At 36.6% G+C, this 26,853-nt stretch overlaps 1 protein-coding gene across 4 annotated transcripts in view; it reads left to right on the top strand.

Annotated features, from left to right (window-relative positions):
* Positions 1 to 26,853, top strand: part of MET (MET proto-oncogene, receptor tyrosine kinase) — a 149,016-nt gene that overhangs the window by 106,895 nt on the left and 15,268 nt on the right. For all 4 annotated transcript variants that reach the window (XR_013999589.1, XM_081148012.1, XM_081148014.1 and 1 more), the window contains 7 exons: positions 3,442 to 3,541; positions 10,297 to 10,515; positions 17,089 to 17,235; positions 19,185 to 19,341; positions 19,538 to 19,678; positions 23,402 to 23,632; positions 25,658 to 25,738. Coding sequence is in view for 3 of the 4 variants with exons in the window: in XM_081148012.1 (XP_081004138.1) it covers positions 3,442 to 3,541; positions 10,297 to 10,515; positions 17,089 to 17,235; positions 19,185 to 19,341; positions 19,538 to 19,678; positions 23,402 to 23,632; positions 25,658 to 25,738 (1,076 nt within the window). In the remaining variant the exon portion in view is untranslated. The remainder of the gene's footprint in view (positions 1 to 3,441; positions 3,542 to 10,296; positions 10,516 to 17,088; positions 17,236 to 19,184; positions 19,342 to 19,537; positions 19,679 to 23,401; positions 23,633 to 25,657; positions 25,739 to 26,853) is intronic.

Raw genomic sequence — 26,853 nt, 5'->3', positions numbered from 1 at the left:
ATTTATTTATTCATTTATTTATTTTTGTTTGTTTGTTTAAAATATTACAGATGTCCCTTTTTCTCCCCAATGACCCATTCCACCCTGTCCCATCTCCCTCCCCAGTCCCTCTCCCCACCATTATCCGTGTCCATTATCCATTGTGCATATATGCATATAAATTCTTTGGTTACTCTCTCCCCCTCCACCCACCCACCCTCCTTCATCCCCCTGACATTCATCAGTCTCATCTATGCTTCCATGTCATTGAATCTATTCTGTTCATCACTTTATTAAGTTCTTTAGATTCCACATATAAGGGAAATCATGTGATGTTTGTCTTTCTCTGCCTGACTTATTTCACTTAGCATAATATTCTCCAGGTCCATCCATACTTCCCAAAGGGTACACCATCCTTCTTTTTTACAGCTACGTAATATTCCATGGTGTAAATATCCCACAGCTTTTTTATCCATTCATCTACTGATGGGCACTTGGGCTGTTCCCAGATCTTAGCTATTGTAGACCGCACTGCTATGAACATAGGGGTGCATATATTCTTTCTGATTAGTGTTTCAGGATTCTTAGGATACATTCCTAGGAGTGGGATCACTAGGTCAAAAGGCAGCTTCATTTTTAATTTTTTGAGGAACCTCCATACTGTTTTCCATAGTGGCTGTACCAGTCTGCATTCCCACCAGCAGTGTACCAGGGTTCCCCTTTCTCCACATCCTCACCAGCACAAGGCATTTGTTGATTTGTTGATGGTAGCCATTCTTACAGGTGTGAAGTGACACCTCATTGTGTTTTTAATTTGCATGTCTCTCATGATTAGCAACATTGAGCATTTTCTCATGTGTCTCTTGGCCATCTGCATGTCCTGTTTGGAGAAGTGTCTATTCAGGTCCTTTGCCCATTTCTTAATTGGGTTATTTGTCTTCCTCTTGCTGAGTAGTATGAGTTCTTTGTACACTTTGGAAATTATGCCCTTATCAGATACATCCTTGGCAAATATGTTTTCCCAGACCATGGGGTTCCTTTGTATTTTGAGGCTATTTTCTTTTGCTGTGCAGAAACTTTTTAGTTTGATGTAGTCCCATATGTTTATATTTTCTTTTGTTTCTTTTGCCCTAGGAGATGTATCAGTGAAAATTCCACTATGTGGGATGTCTGTGACTTTACTGCCTATGTTTTCTTCCAGGATTTTTATTGTTTCATGACTTACATTTAAGTCTTTTATCCATTTTGGGTTTATTTTTGTGTATGGTGAAAGTTGGTGGTCTAGTTTCATTTTTTTGCATGTATCTGTCCAATTTTCCCAGCACCACTTATTGAAGAGACTGTCTTTACTCCATTGGATGCTCTTGCCTCCTTTGTCAAATATTAACTGACCATAATGGCATGGGCCTCTTTCTGGGGTCTCTGTTCTGTTCCATTGATCTATATGTCTGTTGTTGTACCAATACTAGGTCGTTTTGATTACAATGGCTCTGTAGTACAGTTTGAAGTCCAGTAATCCCTCCCACTCTGTTCATTTTTCTCAAGATGGCTGCAGCTATTCGGGGTCTTTTTTGGTTCCATATAAATATTTGAAATGTTTGTTCTAGGTCTGTGAAATATGCTTGGTATTTTAATAGGAATTGCATAGAATTTATAAATTGCTTTGGATAGTATGGACATTTTAATGATACTAATTCTTCCAATCCATGAGCATGGTATATTCTTCCACCTGTTTATATCTTCCTCTGTTTCTTTTTTCAGTGTCCTGTCGTTTTCCAAGTACAGGTCTTTTACATCCTTGGTTAAGTTTATTCCTAGGTATCTTATTTTTTTTAGTTGCAATGGTAAATGGTATTTTTTTTTAGTTTCTCTCTCTGAAAGTTCATTGTTGGTGTCTAAGAATGCCATTGATTTCTGGATGTTGATTTTGTATCCAGCTACCTTGCCAAATTTGTTTATCATATCTAGTAGTACTTTGATGGATTCTTTAGGATTTTCTATGTACAATATCATGTCATCTGCAAATAATGACAGTTTTACTTCCTCCTTTCCAATTTGGATGCCTTTGATGTTTTCTTCCTGTCTGATCGCTGTGGCTAGGACTTCTAGTACTATGTTGAATAGGAGTGGTGAAAGTGGACATCCTTGTCTTGTTCCTGTTTTTAAGGGAAATGATTTTAGTTTTTGCCCAGAGTACGGTGTTGGCTCTAGGTCTGCCATATATGGCCTTTATTCTGTTGAGGTATGATCCCTCTGTTCCCACTTTGCTGAGAGTTTTTATCAGAAATGGGTGCTGGAGTTTGTTGAATACTTTTTCTGCGTCTATTCATATGATCATACAATTTTTGGCCTTCATTTTGTTTATGTGATATATCACATTTATTGATTTGCGGATGTTGTACCAGCCTTGAATCCCTGGACTAAATCCCACTTGGTCGTGGTGTATGATATTTTTAATGTATTGCTGGATCTGGCTGCTTATATTTTGTTGAGGATTTTAGTATCCATGTTCATCAGGAATATTGGCCTGTAATTTTCTTTCTTTGTAGTGTTTTTATCTGGTTTTGGATTTAGGATGATGCTAGTCTGAAGGCTGCCTTTCCAATTCAGGAGTAAAAACTACGTTCTTGTCCAGAATGCAGTTTGACTTTATTAATGCTAGTTCATGCCAAGAAACATTTTATCCTATTCTCTTACATTTTGAATGGATTTCAATAAAAAAATTTAATTAGCATCATAGTACTTGTGCACTTATATTATGTACATGTCACTTCTATACTAAACTTAGTGCTCAAAAGTAGAATCATCTTTATTTCCCTCATTCTTCAGTATATTTTTCTCCTCCCTACTTTACATAGGGCTTTTCCCTATACTAGAGTCACTTTAAGTCAGTATCTCATTGGACCCACTTCAGTCTGCCTTGTTTCCATTAATTTTGTCAGTCTAGCAACAATAGTTAGCCCAGCCGGGCGTGGCTCAGCGGTTGAGCGTCGACCCAGGATCCAGGCAATTGGGGCTCGATTCCCAGTCAGGGCACATGCCCGGGTTGCTGACTCGATCTCAAGTCGGAGGCTTGGAGGAGACAGCCAATCAATGACTCTCTCATCACTGATATTTCTGTCTCTTTCTCTCCCTCTCCTTTCCTCTCTCTGAAATCAATAAAAATATATTTTAAAAAAATAGTTAAGTTTGTTCTTTTTTTTTTCCAGAAAGAAAAAATTGTTTTGCATATTTGGTGAATAAAAAGACAAATACATTTCTTCATTTTGTGAAATGTGAATTTAAAAAATATTTTCAAGTTAGATAAGTTGTTTCCAAAGAACCATTACCACTGAACTTCCATTTGACTATGGCTGTGGCTGCAACTTGCAATCACTACATGTGATTTAATTGAACTTCTCTCTTTAAATACTTGGTAGGGAACAAAACTCTAAATATTGCTATTTTGTTTTATTTTGCCAGTGGTGGGAGCACAATAACAGGTGTTGGGAAAAATCTGAATTCAGTCAGTGTCCTGAGGATGGTAATAAATGTGCGTGAATCAGGAAGGAACTTTACAGTGGTAAGTCTTTTGAGTGATAGCTGTGCTTAAAGTTCTTCATCTCTGCCTCTACCACTGGCTTTCATGGTTCGTAGGACATTTCAATTTGCCTTCAGTGTTTGCAAGTACCTTCCTTGCAGTGTGGGTCAAATAGTAGTTTTTATTTAGCAACTCAGATTATCTTGTTTTGGGTTAATATTGTAAAAAAATACACACACACAGACATAATGTTTAGACACAAGTTATAATTACCAACTTGAGGCAGTGTTGTTAAAGACAGTCGGTACAAATACAGACTACATCATTTCCTGTCTTAGTGAGTTGGGGTGCTACAACAAAACTACCATAGACTGGGTGGACTAAACAGCAACCATTTATTTCACAGTTCTGGAGGCTGGGAAGTTTAAGATCAAGGCGCCAGCAGATCTGCGTGTCTTTGAGTACACTCTTCCTCATTTGCAGAAGGCCATCTTCTTGTTGTAACCTCACATGAGACAAAGAGAAAGGAAGCTCCCTTGTGTCTTTTCTTATAAGGGCACTAGTGAGAACTTCACCCTCATGACTCAATTACCTACCCAGGGTGCTGCAAATACTATCACATTGGGAATTAGGGTTTCAACATATGAATTGTGGGGAGGGGGACACAAAGATTCAGCACTCCCCTAAGTCCCCCTTTTTTTAATGTACCGTAGAACATCAGCCCTTTTGCTCTAATAAAACCCATGAGTAAAGTCTTCAGTCTTGCAGTATCATCCATTTCTTTCTAAGTGACAGATACACAATGTTTTCTTACATTTACTTCTTACCATTATATTTGTCCCTTTGTTAGAACGTTATCAAGTAATGAGAAAAAGCATTAGAGTAATTATGTCCTAGAGTATGTATGTTCTTTGGTATTTCTCCACCTTTCCTTCTTTATTTGTAAGGTCAGTCAAGATTTAACTGAATGCCTCCTTAAAAGTGATTGACCTATTTTGTGCTCTAACAATTTATATAGGTCATGTTAAAATGGTAATTTTAGTTTAGGCCTTAGGGAAGTTCGAGTTATTTACAGAGATTTCATATTTTTGTTGTTTCCCTCTAATACAAAATACCATAATGTAGTTGGATTTGTGTACTCACTTAGAATGAAAGTTCTCAGTGCCCCCTGTCAAGCAGGATCTTGATTGGGCAGGTGATAGATTGAATTATATCATGTTCTTTTAGATTGCCCATCCAATATTTCTTGAAAACTAAGGCCACAGTTCTTTAATTACAAAATCCAATTTGGGACTAAAAATGTCAAGCCAAATCACCAAACAATAAGGTCACCTCAAATGAGATTTTCTTGACCTTCTCAATCAGCCACATGGCATCACCTCTAAAGAGTGTTATTAGATTCTTATCATATTCCTGAGAGATTATGCTCCAGGGAGTCACCGTATGAAGTAGAGAGCTTTGAAACCAATCCTCACACATAGCCACAAAGTTAAAATACTGCTGCTATTAATTTAAAGGACACCAATTCTTCACAACCGAGTATAACATTATTACCCAAATAAGAATAACAGTAACCTTCTTTGGTGTTGGCATGTGACTTTTTAAAGTAGAAATCTGAGAAATTATTAGTTTATCTAACTTATGCCGAGCCTATTATTAAAATACGGCTAAATTTTCTTCCTTCTCTCTCACCAGCATTATAATAACAGGTAAAACTCCTCTTAGCTTTCTTCATTCATTTGTAACCAAATATTTATTAAAAACCTCCTAGGTGTACAATGTAAGAGTGACATGTCCTAATGAAGATTCAAACAATGGTAGAAGATAAAAATTCTATCTGTTTACATCTCTGGATATATGAACTTCAATTGTTTTAGCCACAAACATATTGCTAGTACAGTAGAACTATACATTAGAATTGGACAAGAATTAAAAATTCAGTGAGTCTATTTGACTATTGTTTATGAAAACTACTTCATAAAGAGACATATTCCTTCCATGTTCCCTGCTGCTTGTAGAATTTGAAGCTGACCGTGATTGATTGAACCCACTCATTATTTAACAAATAAAAATGTTTGGTTAGGTCTGATTTAGATATATTGATCCAGCCACAATAATTTTAAGTTCAATAAACTCAAATCTTTAAAAATAAAAATACTAATCACCTTCTCAACAAAATGCGTATGAATTTGTTTATGTACATTATGTCTCAAAAGCCAGCAGTTTATTGTATAGTTTTCAAATTTCTCATTATATAGAGAATTATTGTGATAGCAGTAAAATTGTTCATTTCTGTTTTCAGGATGATAAGAATAAATTGCTTTCAGCATTATAATACAAATTTGATATAAAAGTAAATGGTTTTATTTATATTTATGTATCAGTTTTCTTTATCTACTTATAGTATGCACTTTAAGTGTAGGATAATTTTTTAAAATTATTTTTAAAAGAAAATATCAAAACCCAATTTTGTTTGTGCTTTTTATGTATATCCTGAGTCCCTTTTCTATTGCAGGTGTAAGTAAGTGTTTTATCTCCAACTCTACTTGTCAAAGAAAAGGAAATCTAAGGGATGTTATTGCTTGTTTGTCTTTTCCTTGAGGGCAGAGGGAAAACACAACCATTTTACCTTTTTAAAATATTTATTTATTGATTTTAGAGAGAGAGAGAAGAAGGGAGGGGAGAGAGAGAGAGAGAAACATTGATTTGTTGTTCCACTTATTTACGCATTCACCACTTGCTTCCTGTATGTGCACTGACCAGGACTGAACCCACAACCCTGGCATATCTGGACAGTGCTCTAACCAAGTGAGCCACCTGGCCAGGACCACAACCATTTAACCTTAAATGTGCCACTTTGTGTTACTGATTTAGTCTAAGCACAATCAAGAGGAAACTACATTTTCCAAACCTTTATAAATCAGAATTCCAAAGGAGAAAATTTGAAATGAGAGATGAAAGGGCATGGAATAATATTAGCAAAGCATGTGTGAAATAGAGAGCATAGGAAAAGATTTACCAACATAGACTGTAGAGTGAGCAAGAAGCAGTATGATAGCATGGAAGTTAAGACAGTGAATTTTTGAGCCCAGTGGCCTAGGATTTATATTCCTACTCTGCCACTCAAAACTGCATGACCTGGTCTAATGATGTAAGCTTAAAAAGTTGTTTCTTCATCAGTAAAATGAGGGTGATCAGAGCACCTACCTCATAGGATTATTGTGAGAATTAAATGAGACCAACCTTGAATTACGCAGAACCTGGCACTCAGTAATTGATATCTTTTAACACACTAGTAAAATGATCTAACTACCATAGTTAATTATAATGTGAACCATATGGTGCTTGGCAGTTGACAAAGTGCTTGACCATGTAGTACTGCACATTGTTAGTGACATTTTAATCTTACTTCCTAACTGAGGAAACTGAGTTTCCAAGTAAGAATTTTGCCCTGATTCTCACAGCTTGATTTAAAGCTAGGATATGAATAAGGACTTCTATTTGCACAAAGTTCAACTCCCACTCTGTCATAGCTGTTTTATAAACAAGAAAGCAGTCCTTCCAGGAGACTATCTTCTTAAGAAAAATAAAGTGATGGAGGGTGAGCCAGCTTCAGGTAGATCAACATGGTTTATTCTGAGGAAGTAAAGCTCTGTTTCTTTGAACACTACATTGTTTACATAACTTTGCATCTATTGTGTTTCCAGAAATGTGTTCTTCAACATTACAAAGTTAAATGCTGATTTTTTCAAAAATTACATCTTTCTTTTTTTAATTACTGTTTTATTTTTCAATTAGAGTTGACATACATTATTACTGTATATTAGTTTAAGATGTACTATCCCAGTGATTACTAACTTACTAAGTGAATATCTGATAATCTCAAACCCATGTGACACCATACATACTTAGTAGTAGATTATTGACTATCTTCCCTATGCTGTATTTTACATCCCCATTACTATTCTGTAACAACCAATTTGTTCTTCTAATCCCTTCACCTTTTTTACCCATCCTCCAACCCCCCACCCATCTGGCAACCATCAAAATGTTCTCTGTATCTGAGTCTGTTTCTGTTATGCTTGTTTGTTTATTTTGTTTTTAGATTCAATTGTTGATAGATATATATGTATTGTTCATATTTTTTATCTTTTTTCCTTCTTCTTAAAAAGACCTTTTAACATTTCCTATAATACTGGTTTGGTGGTAATGAACTCCTTTAGCTTTTTTTGTCTGGGAAGCTCTTTATCTATGCTTTGAGTCTAAATGATAACTTTGCTGGATAGAGCAATCGTGGTTGTAGGTCCTTGCTTTTAATCACTTTGAATATTTCTTGCCAATTCCTGGCCTGCAAAGTTTCTCTTAAGAAATCAGCTGACAGTCTTATGGGAGCTCCCTTGTAGTTTACTAACTTCTTTTCTATTACTGCTTTTAAGATTCTCTCTTTGGCCTGGCTGACATGGCTCAGCAGTTGAGCCAATGATCCAGGAAATCCAGGTTTGATTCCTGGTCAGGACACATGCCTGGGTTTTGGGCTCTATCCCCAGCGAGGGTGTAGAGCAGGCAGCTGATCAGTGACTCATCATTGATGTTTCTATCTCTCTCTCCCTCTCCCTTCATCTCTCTCTGAAATCAATAAAAATATATTTTTTTATTTTTTTTAAAAAGATTCTATCTTTGTCTTTAACCTTTGGCATTTTAATTATGATGTGTTTTGGTGTGAGCCTCTTTGGGTTTATCTTGTTTGGGACTCTCTGTGCTTCCTGGGCTTGTGTATATTTCCCTCACCAGGTTAGGGATGTTTTCTGTCATTATTTTTTCAAATAGGTTTTCAATTTCTTGCCCTCTCTCTTCTTCTGGCATCCCCATGATGCGGATGTTGGTACGCTTAAAGTTGTCCCAGAGACTCCTTACACTGTCCTCATTATTTTGGATTCTTTTTTTCTTTTTGCTGTTCTGACTGGGTGTTTTTTGCTTCCTTATATTCTAAATCTCTGATTTGATTCTCAGTTTCATATACTCTACTGTTGATTCCCTGTAAATCATTCTTCATTTCAGTTATTATATGCTTCACTTCTCAGTGGTCTTCTTTTATGCTGTTGAGGTTCTCACTAAGTTCATTGAGCATCCTTATAACCAGTGTTTTGAACTCTGCATCTAGTAGATTGCTTGTCTCCATTTTGTTTAGGTTTTTTCTTTTCCTGGCTTCTTGTTCTGTTCTTTCATTTGGGATGTATTTCTTTGTCTCCTTATTTTGGCAGCCTCCTGTCTTTGTTTCTATGTATTAGGTAGAGCTGCTACATCTCCTAGGCTCGGTAGAGTGGCCTAATGTAGCAGGTGTTCTATGGGGTCCTGTGGTACAGCTTCCCCAATCCCCCAAGCTGGGCACTCAAGGTGCACCCCCCATGTGGTCTGTGTACACACTCCTTTTGTAGTTGAGCCTTGATGGCTGTTGGCATGTCAATGGGAGTGATTTACCCACAGGCTGCAACCACTGACCTCCAACCATGGTGGAGGATCAGCTGTGCAGGGGCTGACCCCACAGAGTAGGACTTACTTCAGCAGGGCTCTGGTGCCTACTGAGTCTGCTCCTTGAGTGTGTTGCTTGTGGAGGTGGTTGGGTAGTGAGGCTTCAACCTGGTCTGAAGCTGTCCGCCAGGTGCACTTGCTCTGGGGACTCCTTGGAGGTACCCGCCAAAAATCAGCTGCCACCTGTGATCTGCCAGGGGCCACCCCGCATGAACAACAAAGCTATCTGCAAACAGCTGCTACTTGTACTGGGCTTGGAGGTGCCCAGGTAAGTCTAAGCTGTGAATCGAGGCCAACTGCTGCTAGTGCCAGGCCTAAGACCACTTATTGAGAGGTATGGGGCACGCTGAGGCCAAATGTTGCTTGTTTGAGAGATTTCAGGAAAAACTGAAGTATGAGCTAAGACAGGCCATTCATATGGAAAAGCCACTAGAAACTGATTCCATGGGCCTGAACATTGGGTGGGGCAGGGCCTCATGGAATCACCAGGGCAGGGCAAGCTGTGTGAGCCATGTTGATGGAATCTTAGATATGGTGCCCCCTGCCAGCTCTCTGAGGGAGGGCTCATCAAAAGAATAATGGCCTATGCCAGCACTTCTGTCTGGGAGAAAACTGCACCCCTTGCCCACCCCCAGCTCTCACCCTGATACCTGACAATTCAGTTCCTCCCCATATGTTCCTGATGCCTTTTGAACTACTGCCCCAGCATTGGAGCTCAAAACAAGTAAGTCTGAGTAAGTCCCCATGCAGGCCCTTTAAGAAGAACTGCCTGGACTCCAGCAGCCTTCTGTCTGCCTCAGCCACCAACTCTTCTGGTTTTCACAGCCAGAATTTATGGGACTTCTCTTCCTGCCACTGGAACCCTGGGATGGGGGGGCTGGTGTTGGAATGGGACCCCTCATTCCTCAGGGGGTCCTCCGCAGCCGAGGTATCCCTCCCAATTTTATCTGCCACACATAGGTGTAGGACCAGCCTGTTCTGCATCGCCACCCCTCCTACTAGTCTTGATGTGGCTTAATTCCCTAGTTGTAAAACTTCCATTCAGCCATATTTCAGGCAATTCTGAATAATGATTCTATAGTTTAGTTGTAGTTTTGATGTGTTTGTGGGAGGAGACAAGTGCTGCGTTTACCTACACCACCACCTTGACCAGACACTCCAAAAATTATATCTTTCAATTGATTGTCTGAAACAGTGAAATGTGAAAGTTGCTATTGATGTTGTCAAGCCATAGTCTGCTCACAGTGGGTAATTGTGTCTTCTTATAGGCATGTCAACATCGTTCTAATTCAGAGATAATCTGCTGTACAACTCCGTCACTACAACACCTGAATCTGCAACTCCCCCTGAAAACTAAAGCCTTTTTCATGTTAGATGGGATTCATTCCAAATACTTCTATCTCGTTTATGTACATAATCCTGTCTTTAAGCCTTTTGAAAAGCCAGTGATGATATCAATAGGTGATGAAAATGTACTAGAAATTAAGGTAAGAAATGCTTAAAATGCCCTCTTAAATCATCAATTAACACTTAATTGACTTCATAGCTATATGAGTAGAATTGTTATATTTGTTTGGACATTATCTTATCATTATCAGCAAATATCTAAGCTCTGAAAAACACATTTTTTTGGCATAGGACTAAAAGGTAAGTATAATCCTGGACTGCTGTTTAATGAAGCATTTAACAACTCTTTTTTGTATATATATTTAAAAGTAGCAAATGTGGGACACAAATCCATTAAATAGGCTGCCTATGATGCATTATCCTGTCAGTGTTATGTATGTATTTTCCTGGATACCGAAATGAGCTCATTATAAGATAAAAGGTAAGAGCCATGAAAGTAAATGCATCAATTGTAGTTCTGTACTTCCTTGAAATACTTGGAAATTTGTGTCTGGATAGAGCCATCTCTAAGCTGAATTATAAATGGAGCTGGGTTTTCTCTACCTTAGGAATATACTAGCCTCTAACTATAATTTTTTTTGTTATTTGTTTTTTATCCTCACCCAAGGATATTTTTTCCATTGCTTTTCAGAGAGAGTAGAAGGGAGAGAGAGAAAGAGACACATTGATTGGTTGCCTCCCGCACACACCCCAACCAGGGCTGGGGATTGAACCTGCAACTGAGGTATGTGCCCTTGACCAGAATCAGACCCAAGACCCTTCAGTCCACCAGCTGACTCTGAGCCAAATTGGACAGGGATCTAACTATAATTTAATTGGAGAAAACATATCATCTTTTCTAACCAGCATGTTGCAAACAAAGAATACTAAAGCCCAGAGAGGGCAAGTGATTTGACAAGTGATGAAATAGTGACCAGAATACAGCTCTCTTGTGTCACTTCATTTGTTTTTACTTCAAATAGTAATAAAACAGGCAAAATGATCAATACTTTAATTACCTATAGCCTTTCACTAGAAACAACAAAATATTTATCCTTCAACATGTTGTTTTGAACATGTTTTTTCAATATATATATGTATTTCAATATGTTTTTATTGATTTCAGAGAGAGGAAAGGAGAGGGAGAGAGAGAGAGAGATAGAAACATCTATGAGAGAGAAACATCAATCGGCCGCCTCCTGCATGTCCCCCACTGGGGAACAAGCCCACAAGCCGGGCATGTGCCCTGACAGGGAATTGAACTGGCGACCTGGTGCATAGGATGACTCTCACCCAACTGAGCCACATCAGCCAGGCTCAACATGTTGTTTTTAGACAAATCATAATATTTTCCCTAAAAGATAGCCTGGATGCAAATATGAACAAACACAAAGTAATAGAATAGGATAGTCTCTGTTTAGGTGTAATATAAGTTCTCATAGATCATCTTCATCTAAGTAAATATACATTTCTACTGAAATTTTTCTTCTTTTTTGACAAGATTTTTTCTCCAGCCAAACCCATGCACATGTACATACTCATACAAGTTTACTAACCTTGCCATTGTGTTTTGTACAATAATTAAGCAAGCCCAGAATGGAATTAAATGGAGGCCTGCTTCAATGAATGACATGTCTACCACAGCAAAGTTCTTTCACCTGCTTCTTTAATTAGTTTTATAAAGGGAGAAAAAGCTTTTATCTCTTCTTTCTTTTTCAATAAAACTAATCTAGTGTGGCCTTTTGCTTTCAAAAATTACTGTGTTTGTCATTTGAAAGATTCCATTTGGTTTTTCTTGATGAAGACAAAAGTTTATTTGCAAATATTTTTATTCCCAGATAAACTCTATTTTTCTACTCCTGTATCTATGATGGAAGGATTAGAAATAAATGGTTCTTTATCTACCTTCCAAGCACAGTCTTATATGGAGAAAACTTCTTTTTCTGTAAATTAAATACCCATTTTTCAATGTCCTACAAAATTGTTGGACCAAGAAAAATATGACTTGACATCATTTTCAGCCTTTCAGTGTTATTCCTAACATGGCCCCAAACAGTCTCTGGAAACAGGCACAGACCACTTCCTTCTTTTGTTTCTATATAGAATGATTATTTTCTCTAACAAGTGTATAGCCCCTGTCATGTCACAAAGTGGCAATCTGGGGGGAAAGGGACCAGTTTAGGGGGACTGTTTTGGTATCATAATTGAGTATTTCCCATACTTCATTTTCCTTACGTATAAGAGGAAATCTAAGGTATAAGAGAATATTTGTGTGATGGCAATTTAACCCTTTATCAATCTCTAAAGTTGATCATATTAAAATCTCTGCCTCTCTTAAGGCCTCTTCTGGACAAGCAGTGGATTGTTTTTATCAAAAGAAAGGATACCATTTTATTGAATGTTGTGCTTGTTCAATTACCATTCAAAACATAAGTGTAAAGTGTGTTTGTATTCCATCAGTGAAAGCACTATGGGGAGAATCATGTGTTTAGAGTGAGATTTACTCCTTTTTATAGCCAGGAAGTGTTCATGGTCCTTAAGCAGCCATGCATATAAGAATTCCTTGGCTAAAAGAGATTATGATACTTTCCAGCCCAGTTATGAGAACTGCCTCAGTCAGCAGTTGGCCCAATGACTACACCATGGTGAAGAGGGTCAACCAAGTTTGGATCCAGAGAATGTAATAGAGGCCAAGGGTCAGTCATTCCGTAAAACAAATCAGAAACCCCCTCAATATGGGAGGTCTATGAGCAAGGCTTCAGTCAACCAGCACCAATGCTGGACAGTGGTCATTACAAGTAGACGTCTCTTTGGGAGGACACATTAGGGCACAGTGTTTATGTCAAAGGCAACTCACCTCTGTATGTCATTTTAATTAACACAGTACTTTAACATATATTATTTCATCTGGGAAGTCAGCGATGATTATCCCCATTTACAGATAAGTAAAGAGAGGTTTTAAAAGATTCAGTGATTTGTCTTGGGTCACCTATAGGGGCAAACAGCAGAACTAGGGCTTATACTCCAAAATTGGTCTTCTTTCCACTATATAACAATGCTTTTCATATTAACTTTTATTTGGTTTAAAGCAAAATACCTTTTATAATAGACTTTTCTGTCATATGATATGTAGATATCTATACAGTTCTCTAAGTGAAATAGCTCCAAACTCCTTACAAATACCTAAAAATAAAATCTTATTATATCACATTTTGTGTATGAGCATATTTTATGGAACTAGAGAAGTACAGTAATTACTTCTGACTCTGTCCTGGGAGTTTATCTTGTTTGGGAGTATATTGTATATATGGTTATAGAGATGCTTCAGAAGTCCAATCTGAAGTCAGCTAAAATAGGAAAAAGAAGGCAGGAAGATGAGCTAAGTCAGGGAGCAGGAACTTGGGCTATATTGCAAGCACAAGAACAAAGGTTAGGGGGTCAAGAAGAAGCCTTTGTGTCTGGGCATCAGAAGAATCTAGAAGGGGGCATAGGTCTGAGCTAATCTAGTCTACCAGCCCTACAGAGCCAGCCAAAGATTGTCTTCTTTCTCCTCCTGATGATTTGACCTGCAACTATAGGCCCAATCCCAACCATGACCACTGTGATGCCAGTTCTAGCTCCAGGCAGGATGGTGATGAAGGGCTCTTTTCTTAGGGGTCATCTGTCCCAGTATCAAGAACTATTCTTACTGATGGTACTCATAAACTAGTATTTTCTGTACTGTACACATTAATATTCATTCTGTATACACACACATATACACTCTCACAGCACCTGTGAAGAAACCAGTTTAATTTTGGCTCACCAAGCTTTTCTCAAATGACCTGGGCACTTTCTGCCCATATACCTATTAACATTCTTTGAACTCAGTTTTGAAGCTTTCTGTGAGGGTTCTTCGACCTGATTCCTAAGCTGAGGGATGCATATCCTCTGGATAAAGTATAAATCTCCCCTCCAACCACTACCACCAATTCAATAGTTTTCTGCTGCCAACTTCCCTGGACTGTTGCCTGGCTGAGTCTGGCTACCAACCTGCACCTCACTGCCTTAGCTTACTTTCCCAGTCTCAATCTTGTGGCTACCATGATGTATGAAAACTTGTAAGACCCCTTCTGTTATAATGCTATTTTTCAAATCCTACCCAATTCCACTCCCATCTGTTCTATTCTGTAACCAGTTCAGGCATGGGTCCCCGGGCTTGAATTCTAGATAGAAACATGTCACACCTGACCAGAGTTGGAGAGGAAAGAGAACAAGGAACATCCTGATATTACATATTGGGAGTAATTGGTTTTCACTTTAGAAAGGTATTCATTTTAACATTACAGTAAGAGGAAGAAACTCTTACTCATCTTTATAGTCTCAGTAAAAAGAATGTGTCTAACACACAATGGATGGTAAGAAGATATTGTATCAAATGGAATTTTATTTGCTTCATGACCAAGTCCTTTATTGAACTTTATTTCTCAATGTATAAAGTAGGAATAACAATAATAGCTACCTCAGGAAGATGTCTTTACAGGATAAAATGAGATAATTATACTTCTAAATTGCTATATGTGTAGGGGATTAAAGACCAGAAAGTTTCTTCTATATTGCTTTATTTAAAAACTCATATATTGCCATTTCAGTGACTGAAAAACTGAACCAATTTTGTAAATATGTTCTTCTATTTAATAATACTTAATATTAAATAATGAAAAAGTAAATAATAAAAGTTCTAAACATATACCTTTTCCCCACAGCTCCATAAAGCTATGTTTATTTTAAATGATAAAAAGTAGCCTAGCCCTGATGGTTTTGTTCAGTGGTTAGAGCGTTGACCCACAGACTGAGGGATCTCAGGCTTGATTCCCAGTCAAGTGCACGTACCTCATACCTTGGTTGCATTCCCAGCCCCAGTCTCGTGCGGGAGGCAACCAATCAATATGTCTCTCTCATGTCGATGTTTCTCTCTCTCTCTCCCTCTTTTCCTCCCTCTCTCTCAAAATTTCAATGGAAAAATACCCTCCTGTAAGAATCAATAACAAAAAAGTAGTTTATATCTATTTCTATTTTTTCTGACTCAGGCCCCTCTGTTGTATAGTAGTGGGCTGCCAGTATCACTTTTGTGATATATTAGGTTGTAGACTTTTAAGGTAATTACTGAACATATAAAGCTAAGGGTAATTTCTTAATGTAAGTCACTGCTTATCATGTGTTCCTTAGTAGGCACAAATGAAAAGGGATTCAGTTGTATGACTTGTGATCTGTTTTTGTTTTAGAGAAGCCTTTTATGCAACATCCAAGGAGATCCTGAGCCTAAAAGGAGTATTAGAAATGTAAATGCAGTATGTTTCCCTTCCCCCAGCTTTTGTTATTATCTAAGCAAGCAAGACACATTTTAGTCATTCTCTCAAAATCAAGGCCTCCAGCTCTTTAATCTTTTTTCTTTATCATTCCATGAAGTCCCTCCAATATGTGAGTGCCTTCGCCCTCCTCAGGCCTAACCAACAAGTTGTCATTTGAAGCCCCACAGTGACTTATTACATTTATGTGCTTTTATATTCAATTGCCCTGTGTGGCTGACCTGGTTCAATGGGGTACACATACTGCCCCTAGAAATATTATAAAGATATAGTTTGTTTATCTCTATTTTTTTCTGAAACTCCAGATTCATGTTAGAAAGAAGTATTTTCTTCAAACTTATTTTCCCAAAATAATATCTGACCTACCAATCTATTAAGATCCGTATGAGACAATGTATGTAAAAGCAGTATGCTAAGTATTAAAGATCATACAAAACAGAATAGCAGTGCTGCAGTTATGACTGGCTGCTCTTTGTCCATAAGAAAAATCTCAATATGTTTTGATGTATCTTTTCTCCAAATAATGGCTTTTTAATAAATAACTGTACTCATTAATTGTCATATGAGAGATTGTCCCTGTTTTCACTTCTTTTGCATGCTAATGATTGGTTTCTTCAACAAAACATTAATATTTCATAATGGTAACTTCAGTTAACTATATCAAATTGAGTAATTTTTTAAATCCTCATATAATTGTTCAAAATAATGTAACCATGCTCTCAAATCATAATGAGGATCACATAACATCTTACAGGAATTTCTTTAAAAATAAATTCATTTATGTATAGGATTTAACTGTTCAAGGATGAAAAGAAACTGCCCAAATCAAGTACAAAAGGAATATATTAACATAGATGATTAAATCAGAATCCCTAGATGCATCAGTATTTTATAAAACAATCACTGTGATTCTAAAAGTGAAGCCAAAGCAGAGTTTCACTACATTAGGCAGCGTTAGGCAGCACAATTAAATCTCTAAATTGCTTCTTTTTTTGCCAGCCATCAATACCATCTGAAAGCATTAATAAGGTGATTATGGCTAAGAGGTCATTCAATGTAAGGATGTGAACCAAAATTCTCTTCCTTTTTCTCTAAAATCCAATTTGACAGAAAGCTATATGCTGTGATTCCAGACTAATTAGTGCCTGAAATGGTCATGCTTTCTTTCAGCCATCCAAATTCCCATGAAAATGAATATCATAAACTGAGTATCATGTGCCTTGGCAAACAACAGGGCCTGTGTTTGCAGTATATTTATATTCCTTTACAATTGCTAGTATTCCTGCAAAACTGTGAAGTGTTAACAACCTTTTTTTTTTCTTCCAGGGAAATGACATTGACCCTGAAGCAATTAAAGGTGAAGTGTTAAAAGTTGGAAATAAGAGCTGTGAGAATATATACTCACATTCTGAAACTGTTTTATGTAAGGTCCCCAGTGACCTGCTGAAATTGAACAGCGAGCTAAATATAGAGGTGGGATTCTTGCATTCCTCTCATGATGTAAATAAAGATGCTAGTGTAATTATGTCACTTGCAGGCTTAAAGTAAATCATTAAACTCGTTTGTGTGTTGGCTTTGGCTCATCAGCTCAGCCTTGATTCTTGGTTGTTATTTTAGAAATAGTGAGGTTTTTGTTGCACTGTCACCTTCCCAGGCTTGAGAGGGTAGATCTCAAAAGTCCTTCCCAGCCACACTACCTCTGCATTGCCATACTCTTGCCAAAATCTGCTCTAGAAATAAGGACATATCCAAGATTGCCCCTTCTCCTACCTCTGGCCACCCTAGGAGCCTTCCACAGTGATCTCAAATGCATGGACCTCATAAGCAAAAAAATATGTATGTATGCACTGGACAAAATAAAATAGAAATTAAACTATTTTACAGTAACTTCTTCATATAGACAGCTAAATTAATAACCTGGATCCAGAGTGAGTGATTTTTTTTTTGCATTCCTTTTTTTCTTGGTGAGCTTTATTGAGGTTAACTCACCAAGAAACTTCACATACCATACAGTTCACACATTTAAAGTGGTTTGGGGTATATTACATTATTAATATTTTTAACTTGTGGTAAAATATATATAACAATTTTTGCCATTTTAACCATTTTTAGTGTGCAATTTAGTGGCATTAATTACATGCACAATATTGTGCATGCAACCATTACCACTATCTAATTCTAAAACTTCTTTTATCACCCCAAACAGAACTCTGGAACCAATAAGCAGTACCATCACATTCCCTCCTCTTCCGCAGCCCCTAGTATGAATTTGCCTATTCTACATAGTTCATATAAGTGAAATCATACAATATTTGCCCTTTTGTGTCTGGCTTATTTTATTAGCATGTTTTTAAGGTTTATTCATATTATAGTATGTGTCAGAACTTCATTACTTTTTAAGGCTGAATATTCCATGGTATAGATATACCAGGCTGAATATTCCATTGTATAGATATATCATATTTTGTTTATCCAAGAATGAGTGCTTTTTAAAGGATTCCTGAAATCTTCTAAAAAGTTATGAAATGGAAATCAAAATAAATTAGAAAATTAAGGCTGAATTATGAGATCAGAGTTTAGAATTTAGAAGGACCATAAATCCTGAAAATTATACCATGGAAGGGACCTCAAATATTTCCTCTATGTATCAAAACTGATATTAAAATATTTTAAGGCTGCCCTGGCTGATGTAGCTCAGTGGTTAGAGCGTTGTCTTGGGCACCAAAGGGTCAAGGGTTCAATTCCCGGTCAAGGGCACATACCTCAGTTGTGGGTCTTCTCCCTGCCCCTAGTCCAGGCGGGCGTGGGAGGCAACCAGTTGATGTGTCTCTCTCACATCTATGTTTATCTCTCTCTCTCTCCCCACCTCCCGCCTTCCCTTTTACTCTCTCTGATAAAGCAATGGAAAAAATATCCTCACTTGAGGATTAATCAAACATGACTTTATTATGCCATAATAATGATTATTTACTTCTTATGGTAAGTCTCCTTTGCCCTCTACCCCATCCTGTAGGACAGAATTAATATCCTATTGTCTCTTTTTCTTACTGTTTATTTATACATATGTGGGACATATTACATTGTATTATAATCATCTATTTATGTGTTTATCTCCCTTTTATACCTCAGTTCCTCGAGATCAAAGACTCTTTTTATTTATTTGTTATCCCTAATACATAGTTACAAGTACAAACAGCTAAATATCATGTAAGTGCTTCAGAGATCATTAGCCCCTACTTATTAAAACACTGAAGCAGAATTGAGAAATGTCTTATTACTCTATAGGCAATCATATCATTTATAGAAGAGTAATAACCAGGTGGTATCTCAGGCCCATAGAGACTGTGATTCAACCTGTGTAGTATATTTTATACCTATCTAAAATAGCCAGCTAAATTCTGGCTTTCCTTTGTCATTTTTAGTGGAAGCAAGCAGTTTCTTCAACTGTCCTTGGAAAAGTGATAGTTCAACCAGATCAGAATTTCACAGGATTGATTGTTGGTGTTGTTACAATATCAATAATACTCTTATTATTACTCGGGCTTTATCTGTGGCTGAAAAGGAGAAAGCAAATTAAAGGTACATTTTTTAATTATTTATTTTAAGGAGTTACCTTAAGAATGAAGTCATTACAGTTTAAAATTGTAAATTCATGTGCACTGTTATACATGCAATCTATAAAACCCATGAATTCTTGTCACTCAATCAAGGTCTGCTGGGACGCATGATAGTCAAGTCTTTAACAATCTCTTTCTCTCTCTCTCTCTGTTTTAAGATCTGGGCAGTGAATTAGTTCGCTATGACGCAAGAGTACACACTCCTCATTTGGATAGGCTTGTAAGTGCCCGAAGTGTAAGCCCAACTACAGAAATGGTTTCAAATGAATCTGTAGACTACCGAGCTACTTTTCCAGAAGGTATATTTCAGTTTATATTGAGAAATACCTATACATATACCTCAGTGGTTTGTGGCATTGTTGTTTATTTTTTGTTTTGCCTTTATATTTTTATAAAAATATAAAAGAAGTATTCACCTCTTCTTTCACCAAGGAAGTATTTAATTTGACACAGAATTACTGGGCTCTTATTTTTAAATCAACTCATTTATACGTTATATTAGATTTTTAGAGTATTTAAGTTCTTTTCTCACAAAAAGGTTAATCTTTATATTTCAATTACAGTTGACATTCAGTATTATTATTAGTTTTAGGTGTACAGCATAGTGGTTAGATATTTATATAATTTATGAAGTGATCCTCCCAATAAATCTTATACTCACCTGACTCCATATAGTTATTACAATATTATTTTTTTTTTAATATGTCTTTATTGATTTCAGAGAGAGGAAGGGAGAGGGAGAGAGTGAGACAGAAACATCAATGATGAGAGAGAGTCATTGATCGGCTGCCTCCTGCACGCCCCCAACTGGGGATCGAGCCCGCAACCCAGCCATGTGCACTGACTGGGAATCGAACCACGATCTTCTGGATCCTAGGTTGATGCTCAACCGCTGAGCCATGCCCAGCCGGGCTACAATATTATTGACTATATCGCCTATGCTGTAGTCTGCATCCCGGGACTGTTTTTATAACTTCCAATTTGTACTTCTTAATCCCTTTACCACAAAAAGATTAATTTTAAAATCATTTGAGCAAAGGTAAGCTACTTATCATCTCAGGGCAATGTTAAGAAATTGTGAAGTGCTCTTTAACAACCCAGAAAAAGATAAGATACAAATTTCATATTTATTTGTTTTTTATATTTATTTAAATATAAGTTGGCATTGCTACCTTTTTTTACCTCAAAATGTTGCTCCTCAAACATTTAAATTACACCTTTAGTACTCCTTTGAAGATTCTTAATGAACTGTTAGTACACAGCCTTTTACCCACAGCATTCCAGGACTTCAGTATATTTTTAGTCTTATCCAATAAAATCCTTCATTTATGCTGTTTAAAAAGGAGGGGTTAGCATCATTTGCTTTGCAAAACATTGAGCTTAATAATGGTTAGGTTAACCAGCACATTTCACATTGTTTTATTTAAAATCTCCTGGTAAAAGCAAAATGTCTGTATTGTATCTGCTTCATTATCTTTACAAGTTACAGGTCGTGAGTAAAATACAAGGATTTCCCTCGTTGAATATTTACCATTGGACAAATAAAATGAGTCACAGACAGCTGAGGATACAGGAAAACTTACTAGTTGCTCCTCCAAACAAAGTATAAGAGCAGTGAGGCAGTTAACATTTTAACTTTTTTAACACTGTCTATTTTGAAGTTTATATTAGTTCTATAGAGATACACAGAAGTATTGTCTTTGCCCATCTGACTCCATTTGCCTTTAAAAAATTCATGCCCTGCCCTGGCCAATGTGGCTCGGTTGGGCATCTTCCCATGCACTTGGCTGTTGCCAGTTCAATTCCCAGTCAGGGCACATGCAGGAGGCAGCTGATCAATGTTACACGCTCACATCAGTGTTTCTCTCTCTCTCCCTCCCTCTCTCTGTAAAAATAAATTAAAAAAAATATTTTTTTAATCCATGCACTTAACAACATGGACAAATCAAATCCAGTTTACAGTTTTGAAATTTAGAGCTTTTATAGCTTTAATCTAAGATCATTAAAATTCACAAGTAACTTTAAAAAAAAAAAAAAGCTTGCTTAATCTTCTTTCAACTTCATTACTCACCAAACCTCTATTATCATTGCTTAGAAGCTTGAGTTCCATCTTCTTTCCTATATTGAACCTACTCCTTGGAAACATGGAAAAGTAAAATAGACAAAAGAAGGTCATGTAGAGAGAAAAAGAAAATACATAGCCGGCAACTAATGAAGAGGCAGCTCTCAAGCTTTTCTCTATATATATGAAGAGGGACAGCCTCTTCATCAGTCTTTCATGCAGAGCTAGAATTCTCTGCGGTGTTACACCAGAATCACACATTAATGGTTTAAATGGTTTGTTCACATGTTTGAACTTAACTGGAGGGTCAATAGAGTTTCCATGCTAGGGGACTTTTTTCTTGTGTTTCACCAAGGATTTCCCTCAATCTCCACAACCCTGAGAATTTAGAACCCTGATCTCTAGGTGCAAAGGTTTGGGAAGTGAAGGTGAAGGAACTGAGAGCTTGGAGAGGCTCCTTTGCATTCTTCTCTCTTATAGAGGGTTTCGGGAACTTGACTCTGGGATCAAAGGAACAGGCAGCCAGCTAGGCCCTCTTTTTCTCTCACCCATCCAGCATTTCAGTACTCCCCTGATGTTCTAAATTTGTCCTTTAGGTAATCATTATCTGTCTCATTTCCAGACAGTGATTATTGAAACTATAGGTGGCTCCGAAGCTTTCCTGGAACCACTGTTGAGATTTACTGCTCTGGTCAAATTGCTTTGTTATTAACCAAACTGTTCAATGTGGAAAATACTAAAAAATGCTTAAGTGGGGTTAGGAATTGTCAGGGTACTTTCTTTTTATGTCCTACTCTCAAGTTCTGATTTTCCTGCTCATTTGCAAACAAATGATATTTTTGTTACCAATGGAAACCCCCCTTACAATACCCTCTCTTTTTCCTTATGTTATATACTAATACAGTTCAATACCCTGCTTAGGTTATCTTCAGATATGTTGCTGTGGATGCAGTGCCCTCTCCCTGACATGTATGAATTCCCAGTGGAAAAGGGAAGGCAACTGGTGGCTTCTCTGCCCTATTTGGCTTAAGAAATTTATTCTCAACCTCACAATTCCTTACTGCTGAAATGGAAAACTTCACCTTGAAATAGAATACCTTGCCTGAGTCTCTAAGGGCTTTGGTTGTAAAGATCAAATTATAAGGAATGTTGATTCCATTCCAAGTGCCCTCAGCTAAGCTATGGGAATGACACACTAATCCAGTTCTAATCAACCTTCTCTAAATAGCGATGATACTAAATCTGCTGCCATCATCACAAATGGAGAATTTACCACTAATTAAAAAGCTTCAGTTCTGAAAATATATCCATTATATACTTTTAAACATATATATGCAAAATATTTCACTATATTTTTTTTTCCTTGGCCTAGAATCCATGTAGGTTTTAAACAATTCTAATTATTTCTGTCAATAAACACTAGTCTCTCAAAAGGCATACTATTTGTGCAGCTCCCCATTTTTAAGAATATAGTATATTAAAAATAAACGTCAAACAGGGCTTTTTGTTATATATAAAAAGAGAAATGTCTAAGGAAATGAAGAGAATAAACAAGATGTCAAAGTTAATGGTTAGTCTACTTAAAAGAAAATTTATTTAAAAATTTTAAAACACACACAGGTGGACAAAAGTAAGTTTACAGCTGTTCATATATAAAAGAACATGCATGCAGGTTATGATTATTACAATAGCTTTTTAACTCAGAATGTCACAATGGCACTGTCAACCTACTTTTGCCCACCCCTGTGTGTGTGCAAGCCAGCATCTTTTCCCAGTTTACCATTTGTATTAAACCAGTTCCTTTGTAAAGACTATTCCCAGCCTCATTCAATGATAAAAGTATCATTTCTTTAATTTCAAAATTCAGGCTTCATTATTAATTCAACTTGTTACCCCTGTTGCAGTCCCCACTAAGTGAGGTTTTGCTGTTGTTTTCTAATAATTTTACTTTATCTTGCAGACCAGTTTCCTAACTCATCTCAGAACGGATCATGCAGACAAGTGCAGTATCCTCTGATGGATCTATCCCCCATCCTAACTGGTGGGGACTCTGATATATCCAGTCCATTACTGCAAAATACAGTCCACATTGACCTCAGTGCTCTAAATCCAGAGCTGGTTCAGGCAGTCCAGCATGTAGTGATTGGGCCTAGTAGCCTGATTGTGCACTTCAATGAAGTCATAGGAAGAGGTAAGTATTTCCACTCAGCTTTTTGTTAAATGCGATTTTCCAATAAGCATTTTATCTTCTGCCTTTGTAGATTAGGAATTTAGACAATGGTGAAAGCAACTGACAGGGCAGTGATAACAAGTGCGCTTGATTTCTGTTATGCAGAAAAACAGGTCTGCAAATAATATCCATGAGGACTTGCCCCTATCCCTGGAGGCAATTAATAATCTCCCAAATATACTAGAAATAAATCATATTCCTTCCCCACCTTTTTCATAATTTAACTATAATTTCTTGAAAGATGCCACTTTCATCTAAAACATCATTCTTTTATGTTCCAATATTTTTACTCATATCTCCTTCCAGTCTTTCTTTACTCTGAGAACAGTGGCTAACCTTATGAAGTCCTCATTTATAACAGTTTGTATGCTGCTGGGCAGCATCAGAAGACGGGGAATTTATAGCATTCTCCTGATCCGAAACTTCTTTATACAGAAAGGAATGAATATTTGTAATAAGCCAGAGAGAGCAGCAATAATAGCTAGCACAAGATATTGAAGGAAATATTTATCAGGAAAAGAAAGCAAGCAGAAGCTAGGAAATGAACTCTGACTCTTACCTTTTTTTTCTAAAAAGCTTTTACCTGTAATACTGAATGGTCTCTGATCCCTTTTATTCTGTATGTGCTGCAAGAGGTAGCACAGGCATCTGCCAGCATGATGCAAAAGAAGCTGACAGGACCATTTGCCTTATATGAACACGGAGCCTTCCCATTTTCCTGTGATAGCACCCACACATTCCTCTATCACATACTCCAGATTTTTTCCTGCTCCCCCTTCCTAGTAGCAGCTTTTCTGTTAATAAACATGTTTTACGTCAGAGTAATTTATAGTGCTGTTACCAACCTATAAATTCCAGTAATTGCACCAGTTTGAGTATGTAGCCTCATTATGTTCTAATTGTATGCATTATAAAATTAGAATTTTTTTATTTTTATCATAAAAGGTGCAAAGTGGCAGTTATTTCTTTTGTATAGTAATAATCATTAATGATTCTATAAATATTAACTATTATTTATATGTTTTTCCCCAGTAGAATGTGAACCCTTGAGATCATAAGGTTTATCTTTTTCATCTTTGCATTTTAAGAGGGTAGACTAATGCCTGACACTCACATACTAGGTATTCAGGGAGTCTTGGCTGGCTAGATGAATTAAGGAATTGAATGACTTACACAGCTATCAGACGTTTGGCACCTCTGAGGAAAATTACTGACACTGGATAAAAGGCTACTATTGGGAAGGTGACGTGGCTAAAATCAGAGAGAACTGGATGAAATGACTCAGAGTGAATTTGTTTCATTTGGGTAATTTTCATTCAGTTTCAGCCAACCTGGATTACATATTAACTGGTGACTAATGGGGGAAATCCTTATTCTATAATGCTAATCTTATTTCTAATGGTAACATTTTTATTTCATTCCAGTTTATTGGAATATAGGGAGCTTATTTTACTTTATTTTTTCATGTAGGCAAAACTTTATTTTTATATTTAAAAGGTATTATTTGATCCTTAAAAATAATAAAAATTTTTATGAGATACATGTTACTCCTGTTTTCACTAGTTTCGCTATGATTGAATATTATATTAGCCTTTTAATAATAGTTATATTATCTAAATTTTTACCATGTAGTAAATAATCATTGCTTATATCTTTGGGTAAAATGTGTTACATCTACATATACGGAGTGAGGCAAAAGTAGGTTTACAGTTGTGAGAACATAAAACACAGAGTTTATTCTTACATTATTAATTATTGTATTATTTTCCATACAAACAACTGTAAATCTACTTTTATCCCAGCTTACACTCACAAGCACACACACACACACACACACACAAGTGATATTGTTAATCAAAAGTAGATGAAACAATGTACTTTTTTGTCATGTACGAAAAAGGAAATGAAGATTGTGAAGTGCCTAGTAAGTAATTGTTACATAATTAAAAGTAATGCAGCACTAACTAAGTACCCTCTTTCATGTAGGTCATTTTGGGTGTGTATATCATGGGACTTTGTTGGGCAATGATGACAAGAAAATTCATTGTGCTGTGAAATCCTTGAATAGTAAGTTACATTTTATTTAACAGTGGAGTACACTTTTGTGGTTTGCAAATTAATAGTTCATAATGAAATGTTGATTTGCACTTTCCCTTGTGGAAAAGTCAGCTACTTCTGGAATTATGGATCTATTCCTGAAAATTTGGTCTAAATTCTTATTGATATATTTCCTCAGAAATTATCCCTGAAGGCCCTCATAAGTTAAAGTGTAGGAGAAATGAGGTTCTTAGATGAGCTGAGTATCATTTAACTATGTTTGACTTACAGTATTTGTTTTGTAAGTGACATTCATGGAAACTATTGGAAGCATGTTGGCACATACAAGAGTAATGATTCATTTTACCCAGAAGCATTCCTATAATTATTTTTTTAACCACAACTTCCATTAAAAAGTTAAAAAATTAAATGAGACAAACAGGAGAAAAATATGTTGGCAGAAATTTGAAAAATGTAAATGTGGTAATACCTCATTTATCCGCATTTTGGGGGAATGAGGTATTCCACATAAATGAATTTCCTAAACAAGTGAAATTTATCCCTCTTTTAATGCTAGAACATTTTTTAAAATGTTAGCAGTTATGGAGAAACTCTTTTTTAAATGGAATGCAGACTGTGTTTGAAAAACAAGCACTGCTTTCAAACATAAACTAAGACTTTACTGATGACCATAATTATGGCATAAATTACTGTCTTGTACAACCCAGTGTACTCCTCATACTAGTGTTTGCCTGGCTCCATCTTTGCGGACAGATCTCAAATGTCAAGTCCGTGTGCTTGCCTTTTCTAAATTTCCAAATTTGTGCTCATAATTTTCAGCATCCTGAAAAATGTTAACCAGCTATATTACAAATTTATGTTGGAATAATAAGTTTTAAATGCACAAGGTTAAAGGTTTTTCTGCAAGATACGTTATTGTCAGAACTATTTCAGCCTTTTTTACACATAAATCTTCATGCTAAGTAGTGTTCTATATGGTTGATTTTGTTGGAAGTCTGATCACAAGGTAATTAAAGGTTTTATGTAAAACCTAACTATACACTGTAATGGATTAAGTATGATTTTCATTGTTGCCTCACAGAACAGCACTACTGCCCATTGTACAAAGAACAATCCTAACACCA

This window comes from Miniopterus schreibersii, assembly GCF_964146895.1.
Source record: "Miniopterus schreibersii genome assembly, chromosome: 9".
In the NCBI taxonomy this organism is placed as follows: domain Eukaryota; kingdom Metazoa; phylum Chordata; class Mammalia; order Chiroptera; family Miniopteridae; genus Miniopterus; species Miniopterus schreibersii.
The sequence above is the reverse complement of the archived record's forward strand: the minus strand, read 5'-3'. Positions and strand labels throughout refer to the sequence as shown.